General features: G+C 42.6%; 1 protein-coding gene across 2 annotated transcripts in view; it reads right to left on the minus strand.

Annotated features, from left to right (window-relative positions):
* Positions 1–9,285: 9,285 nt before the first annotated feature.
* elp4 (elongator acetyltransferase complex subunit 4) overlaps positions 9,286–16,532 on the minus strand; it is a gene marked incomplete at its 5' end in the record, with an annotated part of 33,040 nt that continues 25,793 nt past the window's right edge. For both annotated transcript variants that reach the window (XM_083558194.1, XM_083558193.1), the window contains one exon: positions 9,286–9,466. In XM_083558194.1, coding sequence (XP_083414320.1) covers positions 9,362–9,466 — 105 coding nt within the window. In that variant the 3' untranslated portion in view covers positions 9,286–9,361. The remainder of the gene's footprint in view (positions 9,467–16,532) is intronic.

Below are 16,532 nucleotides of genomic sequence, written 5' to 3' on the forward strand. Positions count from 1 at the left end.
AACTTTCTGAATAATAAATAACATATTCCAGTCATTTTCTTTATAATTGCAAACTCATGTTTTCTTTAAGAAAATGTTTAAAGCTCAAATTAATTATTAGTCAGCAAGTATTTAAAAGAAACTGAAAAATTATGTTTGGAGTAATATTCAGTGTCACATCCCTAAGCTACAAATGAAAGATATGATCTTAACAAGGACATATAAATAACAATTCTCCTTCACCTTTGACCAAATTAAGGTGTGTTTCTTACCACTTCACTTCTTACCACTTCACTTATATAATCACTTATAGTGATTATACCAACATGTAGTACAAATAGAAAAAGGATGCAAATGCAACAAAGTCCAAACCAAAATGAAGAGCGTAATTAAGGCACAAGTAGAGCTATAAACAAATCACAAAGCAGGAAGCAAGAAAAGAATATGAATCTAGAAACCAAAACAATATAAAAAAAACAGCTATGAAACAAATGGCTCAGTAAACACAGAAAACTGAACATATTATTTCAAGAGGAGACAACAGACACAAAAGGGTCTTTAAACACACTAATAATGGAAATTAAAATAGTTTTATACAATTGGATATGAGAGCATTAACAAATGACATAATAATAAACAAAATTACATGGCAACACAAATGCAGAAGTGGCAAAAGCAAAAGTAACATGCATTTCAATTACAACAGCAAGGCTTCAGACCTTTGACTGAATTTTATTAAGATAACTTACATTATGTACACTTTAGTTAATTATTAACATACATCTGTAAAACACAAAATTATTATGTGGAAAAAAATGTGAACGTGTAAGATACTTTTTATAGAGTTTTAGGTGCTCAGTGATTATATACATTAATTGAATCCTGAAATATATGGAATTAAAACCTAAATGCATGATCAGCTATAATATAGAAACCTCCTGCCAATGATTGTGGAGGTCCTATGCTGTGGTATCTACTATTGCCATTAAAAGGGTATACTCAGGATGCAATAGGTAAGCAGTGCATCAAAGTAAAACCCATATGAATGCCAGATCACAAAGTTGCCCAGCAGAAATTGCCTGGATAACCACAATGCCTCTACATATGTGCCTTGGTGTCACCATTATGTGAAATACATCAGACCAGGCCACCTTCTTCCACTACCCCATAGTCTAGGTCTAATGCTCATGTACCTATTGCATTTTTGGCGTTGGATGGGTTCAGCATAAACATGCTGCCACTACACAGCCCCATATACACTTAAATGTTCTATCCTAGACATTAACACAACTAACACCATTTGTGTTGTGTTTTAGATTTGTTTGCTTTTGGTTAAATAGAAAAAAAAAAAACTTTTGCTTGCAGTGTCAAGGTTATTGGTGCTAATCAAGAGACTAAGCAATACTGAGGAATACTAATAACAATTAACATAAAAAAATAAGATGAAAATCTTGATTAAAACAGCTTTTCTGAAACTAACATTAGCCTTTCAGAGCAAATTAACAAAGGAACTAATAAAAGAGACAGAACTTCAATGTCCATACCACAGTGGCTGTTGTAGGAGAAAACCTCACTATTATATTTTAAGAAGGCGATTTTCTTAAAAATAAATTGCTAATGTCCATTATCTTTAGATAATGATATAACTGCGACGTACAAAAGCGATAATACAAAAGAATGAATGTTTAAATAAGCATCAAATAAATTTAAAATGATGAAGACTTATGACATAATTTTTTTTATTATTTTTATTTTTATCTAAAAATCCATACACATAAATTGCAGGAATGCAGGAAATGAAACAGGGCAACCAAAAAAAATTTCTGCTTTTATTGCAAGCAAAACTCTAACTGCTAATAGGTTAGCTTATAGCAATAGATCGATTCACTTTAAAAGAAGACAGCAAAAATATATATATATTAGCCGCTTCGTTGTTTACGTGGGAAAAAAAGTAGCGGCATACATATTACATACTGTAGCGTCTGGCACAGGTCATCAGATTTTATGTCCCAGGCATTCGTTTTTAACCCTTGGCATCTGCATTTCAATCAAAGGATGAGCACCACACTTACACTTTCATTGAAAGTTTGTATACCACAGTGTCACACCCCCAACCCGGAAAACACAAAGCAGGACAAACCCTGACCTCTCCAGCTGACTTCAAAGCAGCATTCAACTGATAACACAAGCCAGTCTCTATACCTTACACACACCCACACCCACACCCACAAATACAAACACCACCCCGAAAGCCAGATAACCCCCTGGCCTCTCTGGTTGACTCCACAGGGACCGTCAAACCATAAAACTATTCACTCTCGAAACTCGGCCCCAGTACGTCTGTTTGTGACACACACATATACAGACACACACACCAAAAGGGAGCATTCTTTTATTAATTAAATAATAAATAGAATGTCCCACTTCACATGACACAAACATATATACATATATCTTGTTTGTATCTTCTTCTATAAATAAAGCAAGTGTTATAACTCTACCTCAATAATAGTTACACTCTAAAAGGTTTAGTAATGTACCTCTGTTTTAATGTCTCTTCTTTTTTATTTCAAAGTTGATTTAAAATGATCTTCTCTTTATTCTTTCTTTCCTAACAAGGATGCATTGTATACACCAGAATATAATGTTGTATTAACATGAGTTATACCTTGAATACTGGTCCCGATACATTTGTACATCTGTTTTAATGCGGTCTTTTCTTTTAAGGCTTGATGTCAAAGTTGACATAAAATTATCCTTTCTTTATTTTCCTAACAAGGGTGCATCTTATATACCTGAATATAACATTGTATTAACAAAGTTATAACCTGGTCCCCTGGTGGTCTAATGGTTAAGATGCAGCGCTCCCACCACTGCGACCCGGGTTCGATTCCCGGTCAGGGAACCATCCCCAGCCACTCTTAGTGCCGGTCCCAAGCCCGGATAAATTGGGGAGGGTTGCGTTAGGAAGGGCATCCAGCGTAAAACATGTGCCAAATCAAACGTGCGGAGGATCCGCTGTGGCGACCCCTAACGGGAGAAGCCGAAAAGAAAGTTTTATTAACAAAGTTATAACCTAAATACTGGTATGTTAATAGTATATTAAATGTTAACTGGTATGTAATGTACCTCTGTTTTAATGCTGTCCTTGCTTTCCATGTCTAATATCAAAATTCTCTGTTCCTTATTTTGCAAACAATGGTGCATTTTATTTGATCATGAAATGTACCATATCGTCTTCTAAAGACCTTATCTGAGGTATCTATCTGTAAATACAGCAAGGGAACCCTGCCTAATGATACAAACATTAAAATCTGTTTGGGACAGCATCACATCATACATAGGGTCGAGAATAGTCCTACACCAAATGTTATCAATCACCACCCCTATTGAAGTAATTTAGGGCACAACACTTTCAGATAAACACCAGGGGACAGGCTGTTTAAGTGTCTTTTGCAACTTTTCCCCCTTCTGACCCTTACTTCAGTGTATGTGAACTCTCTCTCTCTTTCTCTTCAAAGCAAGTAAACCATGCCCACAAACACATGAACAAAGGGAGTTTCTCTCTCCAAAAATTTCACACCATAGCATTGGCCATTCCCCCAAAGATTGGTGGGGTTCAGGACCTTTAAAACATCTTGAACCCAACTAGTCAGTCAGTCAGCCTGGTCAAGTCAACTCGCTCGCTCGAGGGAAGGGCCCGATGGCCTGGGGGCCCAAAGGCCCAGAGGGTCAGACGTTCGGAACAACTTGGAAACGAGTCTCTCTTCCTTCAAGATCTTCCGGCAAGCTTTACTTTCAAGAACAATAACTGCTCTGATTTTCAGGAGAACCTGGAAGAACATCTGACGCCATCCTAACTGACTCTTTAAAGTTACCTTTGTCTACCGTATCCGGACTCTTGTGCAAACAAGACAAAGCAAGTAACCATTTTACCAACCAATTTAGATGCGTGTTAAAGTCTGAGCCCCTTATTTTAAGGTGAATTTGAATCTTGTTTAGGCTGTATTTTAATTTTGAAAATTAAGCTTGCCATTCTTTTCCTTTCTTTCTCTTGCTCCTTTTCCTATTTTTTACTTTTTGTTTATTTTTATTTTCTTTATTTCTTTTTGTTTGTTTGTGTAGTAGGTTTTATGTTGTGTTTGTCTCATTCATTAAACGCTGTATTTTTCATAAGTGATTGTCTGTGATGAGTGAGTGCCGCTCACTTTTTAAAGTTCCTGCAACATTCGATCTGAACTACATGCTCTATTAATTGTACAGTATAGATTAAAGGGGGTTGCATCTTTCTCGGCCGGGGAGATACCTCTTTTATAGAATTAATAAAAGATTATACTGTTCGCCAGACGAACAGACCAAATAAGTGTAACGTTAATTCCATTACCGTCAATTCAACTTAATTTAAATATTTAATATATAGCCCCTTTAAGAAGGTAGCGGATGGAGGTAAGACATGTGAGCGAGGTAAGCATCAAGAGTGAGTCATAGGCAGATGTGGCAGAGAGAATCCAGTAATTTTCCAAAATAAAACAGTTTAAAATCAGATAACTTACATTATTTCCGTTTTATTTATGTATTTTTTCTGTGCGGCCCAGTACCAACTGACCCACGGACCGGTGCCAGTCCACGGCCCTGGGGTTGGGGACCACTGGTTTAGAAGACATAGTAACCAGAGATGTGTGAGCCCAGACAAAGACTTTCTGTATACCTTACAGACAAAATAGGAATGGGTTTCGAGAACTAGTGTGAGGCCCATCTTAACACTAACACTGATCCATTAGATTACTGTGAAGGGTTAAACACAAGGACCATTTAGATGGATTTGGACTGTAATTAATATAAACATTTTGCTACAATCGCTTATGGCTAAAATTGCCAATTAAACAGTTTTGCAAAAACTGCTCATGGAAAATTATATTTTCCAACTACAATAGATAGTAATTCTACTTTGCAAGAGTTTCTGTGTGTATTTTTTGTGTAATTGTTGTTCAGATTCAGTTTGCTGTTTTTCTCACTCACACTTGCACGTGTGTGTGACAATGTCTTTTCAATTCAGTGTCTCTTGGTTTTTGGTTAGACTAGTTAGTTCACTTAGTTTATAGTTCGAGGGAAGATGGTTAATTAGTGATCGAAGAGGTGTTTAAAAAAAGCCTTTTACACATACTGAATCTCTGATACTGTCAGGGAGCACCCTGCGTCTTCACCCGCATGTGCCCTGCCCGCACGGAACTCCTCGCCTGATTACTAACCCGGCACACCTGACTTCCATTCCCCACACACTCATATAAGCCACTCATTTACACCCACACATTGTCCGTTATTGTTTTCCACATTTCACGCTGTCTGCACTACGGTTCTGTGCTGCTGCCAGCGCCGCGGTTTCCACAGCGCGGACCTGTGGATTCTTTACACGAACTGCCGTTTGCTTTAACAGGGATATACAGCTTCACTGCCAGTGTGTGTAATACCTGCCTATTTTTGTGATTAAAACTGTGTGCGTATACTCCGGCTTCTGCCTCATTCTCCGCATCACAATATAACGGACCAAAGGACAATTAAAAGCGGCTTACCTGGAGATGGATCCCCGACCTAGCGCCTCTTCGGATCCGGATCGGGACCTCGTCGCCGCGCTCCGCCCAAACCCCCCCGCAGCCACCGGCAGCCCCATGGCACTCCCGGCGACATTCTCAGGAGAAGCATCCGAATGCCGCGGCTCCCTGCTGCAAGTCAGGGAGACGATAACATCACGGATTACAGCCTCCGTTTCCGCACCCTGGGGGCATCTAGTGGCTGGAACAAGATGGCGCTTCTCGGTGTGTATCGGCTGGGTTTGGCTCAAGATATTAGACAGGCTATGGCCATCCATGATGACACAGTGGGGCTGGAGGAATTTATCCAGAAATCCATCGGGCTCTTTCAGCATTTGTCGGCGTGCTCCAGCCTGCACCTTTGCTCTCTGTGACCCAACCAGGTACACAGATGGCCTCCGGCACCAAGCCGATGCAATTGGGCTCCCAAAGACTGTCCCGGAGGGAGCGAAACAGCCGCCTGGCCACTGGTAAATGCCTGTACTGTGGGAAGCCGGGTCATTCCTTCGCCAGATGCCCCACACGCCCTGCTCGCACCGCGGTGAGTACTGTTAAGTTCCCCTCAGACATTTTTCCACTATCTAAGCTCACGGTGACGCTACTAACCCCTGCTCTCTCCATTTCGGTACGGGCTCTGGTCGACTCCGGCTCTGCAGGAAACTTTATCTCTCAGGCCTGCCTTAACCGCCTGCAGCTCCCCCGAGAGAGGGGCTCCCAGGATTTAGCCGTCCAGACTATCCAGGGACATCCACTGGGCCGGGGCTGGGTGAAGTACTGTGCACCGGTCGTAACGCTGCGAGTCGGGTTGTTCCACCAGGAGGAGATCCGGTTCATGGTGCTTAAAGACTCCACGGTCAGTGTGATCTTGGGGAGACCCTGGCTGCCACAACATGCCCCAAGGTGCTCCTGGGACCCGTGTGACATCCTGGATTGGAGTCCCCACTGCATGAAGCACTTCCTCTCCCGGCTTCCATCCAGGATCCCCAGAGCCACGGTGGGCACCACTCGTGTGGGGGAAGCGACAACCGCAACCCAGGCTGAGATCCCCGAGAAATATCAGGCATTCAGGAACGTGTTCTGTGCTAAGGCGGCCACTCGTCTTCCCCCACACCGGCCGTGGGACTGCTGCGTCGACCTGCTCCCCGGGGCGAAGCTGCCCAAAGGCCGGGTCTATCCGCTGTCTGCCCCTGAACACAGAGCAATGAAGGAGTATGTCCAGCAGGCTCTCCGACAGGGGTTCATCGTCTACCTCCCCGGCGGCGTCAAGTTTCTTCTTCGTGGGGAAGAAGGACGGGGGCCTCTGTCCCTGCATCGACTACAGGCAGCTGAACTCCCAGATTGCTCCTCTCCCTTATCCCTTTCCGCTTGTTCCAGCAGCCCTCGAGGACCTAAGGGAGGCTCGGGTGTTCACTAAGCTCGATCTCCGGAGCGCCTACAATCTGGTGCGCATCAGGAAGGGGGACAAGTGGAAGATCGCCTTCATCACACCGTCTGGGCACTACGAGTACCGGGTCATGCCGTACACCCTCTCCATCTCTCCGGCCGTCTTCCAGGAGTTCATGAATGAGGTGCTCCAGCCTTACCTCCAGAAGTTTGTGATGGTCTACATTGACGACATCCTCATTTACTCACGGAGCCTGGAGGAACACCACGGTCACATGCGGAAGGTCCTTGGAGCACTCCGTTCACACCATCTATACCTAAACCTCTCCAAGTGCGAGTTCCACCGCCCTCAGACCCGTTTCCTGGGTTATGTGATCAGCGTAGGGGCGCTGATCAACCGGTGTAGGGGCTGCTCTCTCTCAGTGGTTAGGCACCCCTCCACAGCTTCACCCGTGCGCTTTCTACTCCCATAAGCTCTCCACGACCGAGCAGAATTACGACATCGGCACCCGGGAGCTTCTGGCGATAAAGCTCGCCCTGGAGGAATAGAGACACTGGCTGGAGGGAGCCGAACACCCGTTCACTGTAATCACTGACCACAAAAATCTCTAATACCTGCGGGAGGCCTGGGGACCAAACCCCAGGCAGGCTCGTTGGGCCTTTTCTTTACCCAGTTCCAGTTCCATTTCACCTACCGGGCTGGGGCACAGAATCATTGTGGGGCCCATCGTATGGGAGATCGACAAGGAGAGCCGCACGGCTTCTCTCCAGGAACCTGCCCCTGAGGGGTGTCCTGAAGGACGTGTGTTTGTCCCCACCAGCTGTTGGCGTGGCCTCATCCAGTCTGTCCACGAGTGTACAGGGCCACCCGGGCGAGCAGCGCACAGTCCAGCTCGTCCATGCGCGATACTGGTGGCCCAGAATTACCAAGGAAATCACCCGCTTCGTTCAGGGGTGTACCACCTGCGCTATGTCCAAGGAACCACGTCACCTGCCCGTGGGTAAGCTGGTGCCGCTCCCAGTCCCTCAGTGCCCCTGGTCCAATTTGGGCGTCGACTTTGTGATCGACCTGCCACGGTCAGGGGGCAACACGTGTATCCTAGTGGTGGTGGATCACTTCTCCAAGGGCTGCCGCTTCATCCCCCTGAAGGGTCTGCATACCGCCCTTGAAACAGCCGAGGCCCTGTTCCACGACGTCTTCCGGGCTTTTGGCCTTCCGGATGAGATCGTCTCGGACAGAGGGCCTCAGTTCACTTCCCGAGTCTGGAGGGCTTTCTTTCAGCTCCTGGGGGTATCCTGGAAGATCCAGGAGCTGAGCCAGTACCTGAGGGTCTACTGCAGCCAGGACCAAGGGAATTGGTGTCGTTTTCTGCCGTAGGCTGAATATGCACAGAACTCGCTCCACCAAGACACCACTGGCCTCACCCCCTTTCAGTGCGTGCTGGGGTTCCAACCGCCCTTGTTCCCCTGGTCTGACGAGCCCAGCAACGTGCCCGCAATGGATGCCTGGTTCCGGGAGAGCAACCGGGTCTGGAAGTCGGCGCACACCCAACTGCATCGGGTGATTCGCAACACTTGCAGACAGGCCGATGCTCGCCGGTTGGAGTCCCCGCGTTTCCGTACCGGGAACCGGGTCTGGCTGTCGACGAGGGACCTGCGGCTGAAACTCCCATGCTGTAAGTTAAGCTCCTGGTTCATCGGGCCTTTTAGGGTCGCCAGGCGGATCAACGACGTGTCCTACTGGTTGGACTTGCCTCCAAGGTACCGCATACACCCGACCTTTCATGTGTCCCTATAAAAGCCTTGTGCCTCGTCTGTCTCTCACCCTCCAAGTGGCCCCGCGCCGGAGGTCATAGATCAGCCAGGGGTCTACACTGTTCGGGAGGTGTTGGATTCCCGACGGCGCGGGGGTCACCTCAAGTACTTGGTGGACTGAGAGGGATACGGCTCAGAGGAGGGGTCTTGGGTGGCTAGGCAGGACGTGCTGGACCCGGCGCTGTTGGAGGAGTTCCACGCCAGTCGCCCGGCGCCCCGGGCTAGGGGCCGACCTTGTCACAGAGTCAGGGCATCCGGTGCCGCCCCTGGGGGAGGGGGTGGTGTTACCAGTCAGATGTTAAGTTTTTTGAGTAAATTAAGCTCCACTCATAACTTATAGTAGTAGTGGCAATACTGTACACAAATCACATAAATCCAGGGAGGTTTGCATATATTAAAGGAGACCTTGCATATGTTGCAAATTAGTTTATAATCTTAGAGGGCAGTAATGTTTTTTACTTCTACTGTCTATCATTTCACTAACAAATATCAAGAGTACTTAAGATTATAACACCACAAGACCTTTTGAAAAACTTTATTTACTTTTACTTGAAAGTAATGGGTAAATATGATCATATAAAACAGGTTACTGCACACTAGTAGTCCAGGTGTTTGTTTCCATCAGAAGTACAGACTGGAGTTATCTGTGCTTTACTGACCCGACTTACGGAGTCAGAGAGATCAGGGGGCAAAAACATCCTCTGGAATGACAGACAGACAGAAAGAGAGAGAGAGAGAGAGAGAGAGAGAGAGAGAGAGAGAGAGAGAGAGAGAGAGAGAGAGAGATAATACCAGAGTTAATATAATGTAAGTAAGGGATAAAAATTATTGTAACATTTAAATGTAAAAATATTCACATGCAAATGAAGTGAACAGTGTATCACTATTTTTATTTTTATTTTTTTAAGTGGTCTTCCCCATGGTGTAGGTTGCCATACAATATGACATGTGCTTGTGTCATGATTATATAGTCTGCGATTTAGAATGCAGTCACAGGTGTTGTGAAGCGTGATGTATTCTAATAATAAGTTTAGGAAGATCAACTTCCAATATGTGAGCTAGTTAGCTAAGTATTTAGCATCCACAACAAAAATTCCTTGTTAGCATTTTGAACAACCATTGTCTTTTGTTATTATTGCCAAAATAGATGGCAACAAAAGTGAGTACACCCGAAGTGAAAGCTTTTGGTTGTGTAACCATGCAAAGCCACATGTCCTTTTCATCATGTTCATGTTTTTGTCTGCCTGACAGGACCATATCTATTATCTATAAAATTTGGAGCGTTTGAGAACAACTCTCTCACACTGACCACTGTATGTTCAACATGGCACCTCATGGCAAAGAACTCTCTAAGAATTTGAGAATTAGAACTGTCGCTCTGCACAAAGATGGCCTAGGCTGTATGTAAAAGCTGGGAGTGTAGGGAGGAGCCCTGGAGTGAGTACTGGAAAGAAAAGCTCCCAGACGGTTTCCTGGACTGAGTCGGGTGTTGGGGGTATGCACCAGCGGTGCACGAGCTGGACGGAATGAGCGGTGAGAAACAACTGCAGCTGATGAGAATAATCAGTGCGCTCTGTTTTAGTCTAGCGACGGCAATAAAGAGGAGAGAGACACCAACCTCCGGAGGAGAGCCACCAACAGAGAGACGAGTGGAAGGGTTGCAGAAAGGTGACCAAGCGCGGGCGGGCGCCGGTAAATGCCCAGGGAGTGAACTCAGGTGGACACTAAGAAACGGCGTGCAGCTAAAATGCAGCTTAAAATATTTCGCCGCGTAAACAGCGTAAATGCAAACATCGGTGTCCACTGTTCATTAAATGTTATTGTGAGAATGCGCCTATCACCGTGCACGTTACCTTGAACGCGCGTGCAGAACAGTGCCGTCGTGCTGCAAAGAAACAGTTTTATGCGCCATGAACTGTTCATAAAAGTCTCATTTACTTAAAAAAACAAAGCTATTCAAATGCTTTTGCCTTCTCTATTTCATGACTGCTATTTTTTCCCCCACCCTGAATGTTATTTATTAATTAAGGCTAATAAAATGTAGTCAGATGCTGATAAACACAAACAACAGATCCCATAATGCAGTGCTTCAGCTGCATTACCGAACGCTAGACTACATGGGAACATTCCAGCGTCAATCAAGTCGAGCTTCTGTTGATGTATTTAACCCTATTGTACAGTTATTGTGAAGCGCCTCAAAATGGTGAAGAGAAAAGTTGATTCTGAAAACAGAGACTTTTAAAACCGATGGGATTCTAAATACATGTTTACTGACACTGCCGGTAAACACGTGTGTTTTATTTGTGGAGCGAATGTGGCTGTAATTAAGTAATTGAATCTAAGATGGAACTACGAGACAAAACATCAGGAGAAGCTACAGATACAGAATATACAGAAAGTAGAAGAGTTAAAGAAGAATCTGACATTTCAGCAAACGTTTTTCACCAGAGCAAAATCACAAAGTGAAGCTGGTGTGAAAGAAGAGGAGAAATCAGTCACATCAGCCAGTTATTTACTGAGGGAGAGTTTCTGAAGAGCTGCATGATGAAGGTGTGAGATGTCGTGTTTCACAGGAGATATTTTTATGGAGAGCAAAATATTTTTTAGTTATTTAAAGTTTAAGATGATTTTTTTATAAAATGGCCTAAGAGCAAAGAAATCAGATTGTTTTGATTTGTTGTTATTTTAACGTTTACTTAAAAGCACAATTTTTATTGATTTGTTCAGGGTTTTTTCACAGCATGTTCATATTTCTAACTTGTATAATTTTGACAGGAGATATTTTTATGGAGAAAAGTTTAAGTTTATTTATTCTGGAATAATATTCCTGTCTGTTTTTATTCATATTTATGTTCAAAAAACATTGTTTTATTGTGTTCAATAAATGTTTATCCTGTTCGGCCCGTGACCTAAAGTGTGCTTTGAGTTTTGGCCCCCTGTGCAATTGAGTTTGACACCCCTGACATAGATAAATATCATTAATTATTAATAATAACATATAATTAAAGGTAAATTGAGCAAATTTGTTATTTCAGAATTGTGTATCAAACTGGTAGTCCTTCACATTAGTCGGTACCCAAGAAGTAGCTCTCAGTGTCAAAAAGGTTGTTGATCCCTGCTTTAGACTGTACATTGTGTGTATGTGTATATATATATATATATATATATATATATATATATATATATATATATATATATATATATATATATACAATTTTTATTCATTATATTAACATTGTGTATGAAAGTGTGTGTGTGTATGTGTGTGTGTGTGTGTGTGTGTGTGTGTGTGACTGAATAAAACACTGAAATTTGTTATTTTTCTCCATATTCATTCTAGTGATGCCTAACCCTCTCTCTCTCTATCTTATATCCTGAAAAGTGAACTGTAACAGACTTACCGCAGGGTCACCATATTTGATAAGGCACAAATACAGGTTATCAAAATCCGTTAACCCCTCTATTTCACATGTAATGACTTTAATGTTCTCCATATTCACTGTAGTGATGCCTAACCCTCTCTGTATTATATTCTGAAAAATATTTCGGTCTCATTTCAACAGGAACAAACTTACAGCAGGGTCACCAAATTTGATAAGGCATTATTACAGGTTATCAAAATCCGTTAAAGTCACTGCATGTGAAAATAGAGGGAGGTAAAGGAATATGGAGAACAATAACAAATTCCGGTATTTTATTCAGCACTTTATTACCGAAAAACAATAATTCAAATGTTTTCCAAATTACTCTATTTGGAATAATAATAATCTTACTGTTGTTAAATATAAAAATAAAATAATTTTAATTAAAAAAAATAAAATATATTATATATACATATATACAGTGCCTTGCGAAAGTTTGAACTTTGCGAACTTTTGCCACATTCCAGGCTTCAAACATAAAGATATAAAACTGTAATTTTTTGTGAAGAATCAACAACAAGTGGGACACAATCATGAAGTGGAACGAAATTTATTGGATATTTCAAACTTTTTCAACAAATAAAAAACTGAAAAATTGGGCGTGCAAAATTATTCAGCCCCCTTAAGTTAATACTTTGTAGCGCCACCTTTTGCTGCGATTACAGCTGTAAGTCGCTTGGGGTATGTCTCTATCAGTTTTGCACATCGAGAGACTGAAATCTTTGCCCATTCCTCCTTGTAAAACAGCTCGAGCTCAGTGAGGTTAGATGGAAAGCATTTGTGAACAGCAGTTTTCAGTTCTTTCCACAGATTCTCGATTGGATTCAGGTCTGGACTTTGACTTGGCCATTCTAACACCTGGATATGTTTATTTGTGAACCATTCCATTGTAGATTTTGCTTTATGTTTTGGATCATTGTCTTGTTGGAAGACAAATCTCCCTCCCAGTCTCAGGTCTTTTGCAGACTCCATCAGGGTTTCTTCCAGAATGGTCCTGTATTTGGCTCCATCCATCTTCCCATCAATTTTAACCATCTTCCCTGTCCCTGCTGAAGAAAAGCAGGCCCAAATCATGATGCTGCCACCACCATGTTTGACAGTGGGGATGGTGTGTTCAGGGTGATGAGCTGTGTTGCTTTTACGCCAAACATAACGTTTTGCATTGTTGCCAAAAAGTTCGATTTTGGTTTCATCTGACCAGAGCTTTAAACGACACTTTTTATGGATATCTTTAAGGAATGGCTTTCTTCTTGCCACTCTTCCATAAAGGCCAGATTTGTGCAGTATACGACTGATTGTTGTCCTATGGACAGAGTCTCCCACCTCAGCTGTAGATCTCTGCAGTTCATCCAGAGTGATCATGGGCCTCTTGGCTGCATCTCTGATCAGTCTTCTCCTTATATGAGCTGAAAGTTTAGAGGGACGGCCAGGTTTTGGTAGACTTGCAGTGGTCTGATACTCCTACCATTTCAATATTATCGCTTGCACAGTGCTCCTTGGAATGTTTAAAGCTTGGGAAATCTTTTTGTATCCAAATCCGGCTTTAAACTTCTCCACAACAGTATCTCAGACCTGCCTGGTGTGTTCCTTGTTTTTCATGATGCTCTCTGCGCTTTAAACGGATCTCTGAGACTATCACAGTGCAGGTGCATTTATACGGAGACTTGATTACACACAGGTGGATTGTATTTATCATCATTAGTCATTTAGGTCAACATTGGATCATTCAGAGATCCTCACTGAACTTCTGGAGAGAGTTTGCTGCACTGAAAGTAAAGGGGCTGAATAATTTTGCACGCCCAATTTTTCAGTTTTTTATTTGTTAAAAAAGTTTGAAATATCCAATAAATTTCGTTCCATTTTATGATTGTGTCCCACTTGTTGTTGATTCTTCACAAAAAATTACAGTTTCATATCTTTATGTTTGAAGCCTGAAATGTGGCAAAAGGTCGCAAAGTTCAAGGGGGCCCGAATACTTTCGCAAGGCACTGTATATATGTATATATATGTATATACAGTGAGGAAAATCAGTATTTGAACACCCTGCTATTTTGCAAGTTCTCCCACTTAGAAATCATGGAGGGGTCTGAAATTGTCATCGTGGGTGCATGGCCACTGTGAGAGACATAATCTAATAATATAATCTTTTAAACTACTTATTTGTATGATACAGCTGCAAATAAGTATTTGAACACCTGTCTATCAGCTAGAATTCTGACCCTCAAAGACCTGTTAGTCTGCCTTTAAAATGTCCACCTCCACTACATTTATTATCCTAAATTAAATGCACCTGTTTGAGGGTCGTTAGCTGCATAAAGACATCTGTCCACCCCATACAATCAGTAAGAGTCCAACTACTAACATGGCCAAGACCAAAGAGCTGTCCAAAGACACTAGAGACAAAATTGTACACCTCCACAAGGCTGGAAAGGGCTACGGGGAAATTGCCAAGCAGCTTGGTGAAAAAAGGTCCACTGTTGGAGCAATCATTAGAAAATGGAAGAAGCTAAACATGATTGTCAATCTCCCTCGGACTGGGGCTCCATGCAAGATCTCACCTCGTGGGGTCTCAATGATCCTAAGGAAGGTGAGAAATCAGCCCAGAACTACACGGGAGGAGCTGGTCAATGACCTGATAAGAGCTGGGACCATTGTTTCCAAGGTTACTGTTGGTAATACACTAAGACGTCATGGTTTGAAATCATGCATGCCACGGAAGGTTCCCCTGCTTAAACCAGCACATGTCCAGGCACTTCTAAAGTTTGCCAATGACCATTTAGATGATCCAGAGGAGACATGGGAGAAAGTCATGTGGTCAGATAAGACCAAAATAGAACTTCTGGGTCATAATTCCACTACACGTGTTTGGAGGAAGAAGAATGATGAGTACCATCCCAAGAACACCATCCCTACTGTGAAGCATGGGGGTGGTAGCATCATGCTTTGGGGGTGTTTTTCTGCACATGAGACAGGGCGACTGCACTGTATTAATTAGAGGATGACAGGGGCCATGCATTGCGAGATTTTGGGGAACAACCTCCTTCCCTCAGTTAGAGCATTGAAGATGGGTCGAGGCCGGGTCTTCCAACATGACAATGAACCGAAGCACACAGCCAGGATAACCAAGGAGTGGCTCTGTAAGAAGCATATCAAGGTTCTGGTGTGGCCTAGCCAGTCTCCAGACCTAAACCCATTAAAGAATCTTTGGAGGGAGCTCAAACTCCGTGTTTCTCAGTGACAGGCCAGAACCCTGACTGATCTAGAAAAGATCTGTGTGGATGAGTGGGCCAAAATCCCTCCTGCAGTGTGTGCAAACCTGGTGAAAAACTACAGGAAATGTTTGACCTCTGTAATTGCAAACAAAGGCTACTGTACAAAATATTAACATTGACTTTCTCAGGTGTTCAAATACTTATTTGCAGCTGTATCATACAAATAAATAGTTAAAAAATCATATATTGTGATTTCTGGATTTTTTTTTTTTAGATTATGTCTCTCACAGTGGACATGCACCTACGATGACAATTTCAGAACTCCATGATTTCTAAGTGGGAGAACTTGCAAAATAGCAGGGTGTTCAAATACTTATTTTCCTCACTATATATATATATATATATATATATATATATATATATATATATATATATATATATATATAAAGTCTTACACACACACACACACACACACACACACACACACACACACACACACACACACACACACACACTTTCATACACAATGTTAACATAATAAATAAAATGATAATTTATACAATTAACAGTCTAAAGCATCCGCATCTGACAAAATTTTATTAGCCTTAATTAATAAATAACATTCAGGGTGGATAAAAAAAGCAGTCATGAAAATAGAGAAGGCAAAATCATTTAAATAGCTTTTAGTTTTTTTAAGTACTGTAAATAAGTCTTTTATGAACAGTACATGGCGCATGAAACAGTTTCTTTGCAGCACGGCGGCACTGTTCTTCGCACATTAGTTCAAGGTAATGTGCATGGCGATTGCCGCGTTCTTGCAACAACATTTAATGAACAGTGGACGCCAATGTTTGCATGTACGCTGTTTGCGTAGCTAACTTATCTAGACGATCTATTTTAAACTGCATTTTAGCAACAGCGCCCTCTATGGTCACAACATACGATGGTCACAGAATCTGGTGTAACACCGGCAATCATCAAAATGGAAAGGCGTCCCGAACCTCAAGTGTGTGGGTGAGCCCTGGCGTGAGTACTGGAAAGGAAAGCGTCAGGGTGAAAACAAAAGTAAAGAAAGAAAGCTCTGCCTGGTGAGCTCCTGTCTTTCCTGTCTCTCTTTCTTCCAACGCAGTACC

Source organism: Silurus aristotelis, assembly GCF_946808225.1.
Source record: "Silurus aristotelis genome assembly, chromosome: 13".
Lineage (NCBI taxonomy): Eukaryota > Metazoa > Chordata > Actinopteri > Siluriformes > Siluridae > Silurus > Silurus aristotelis.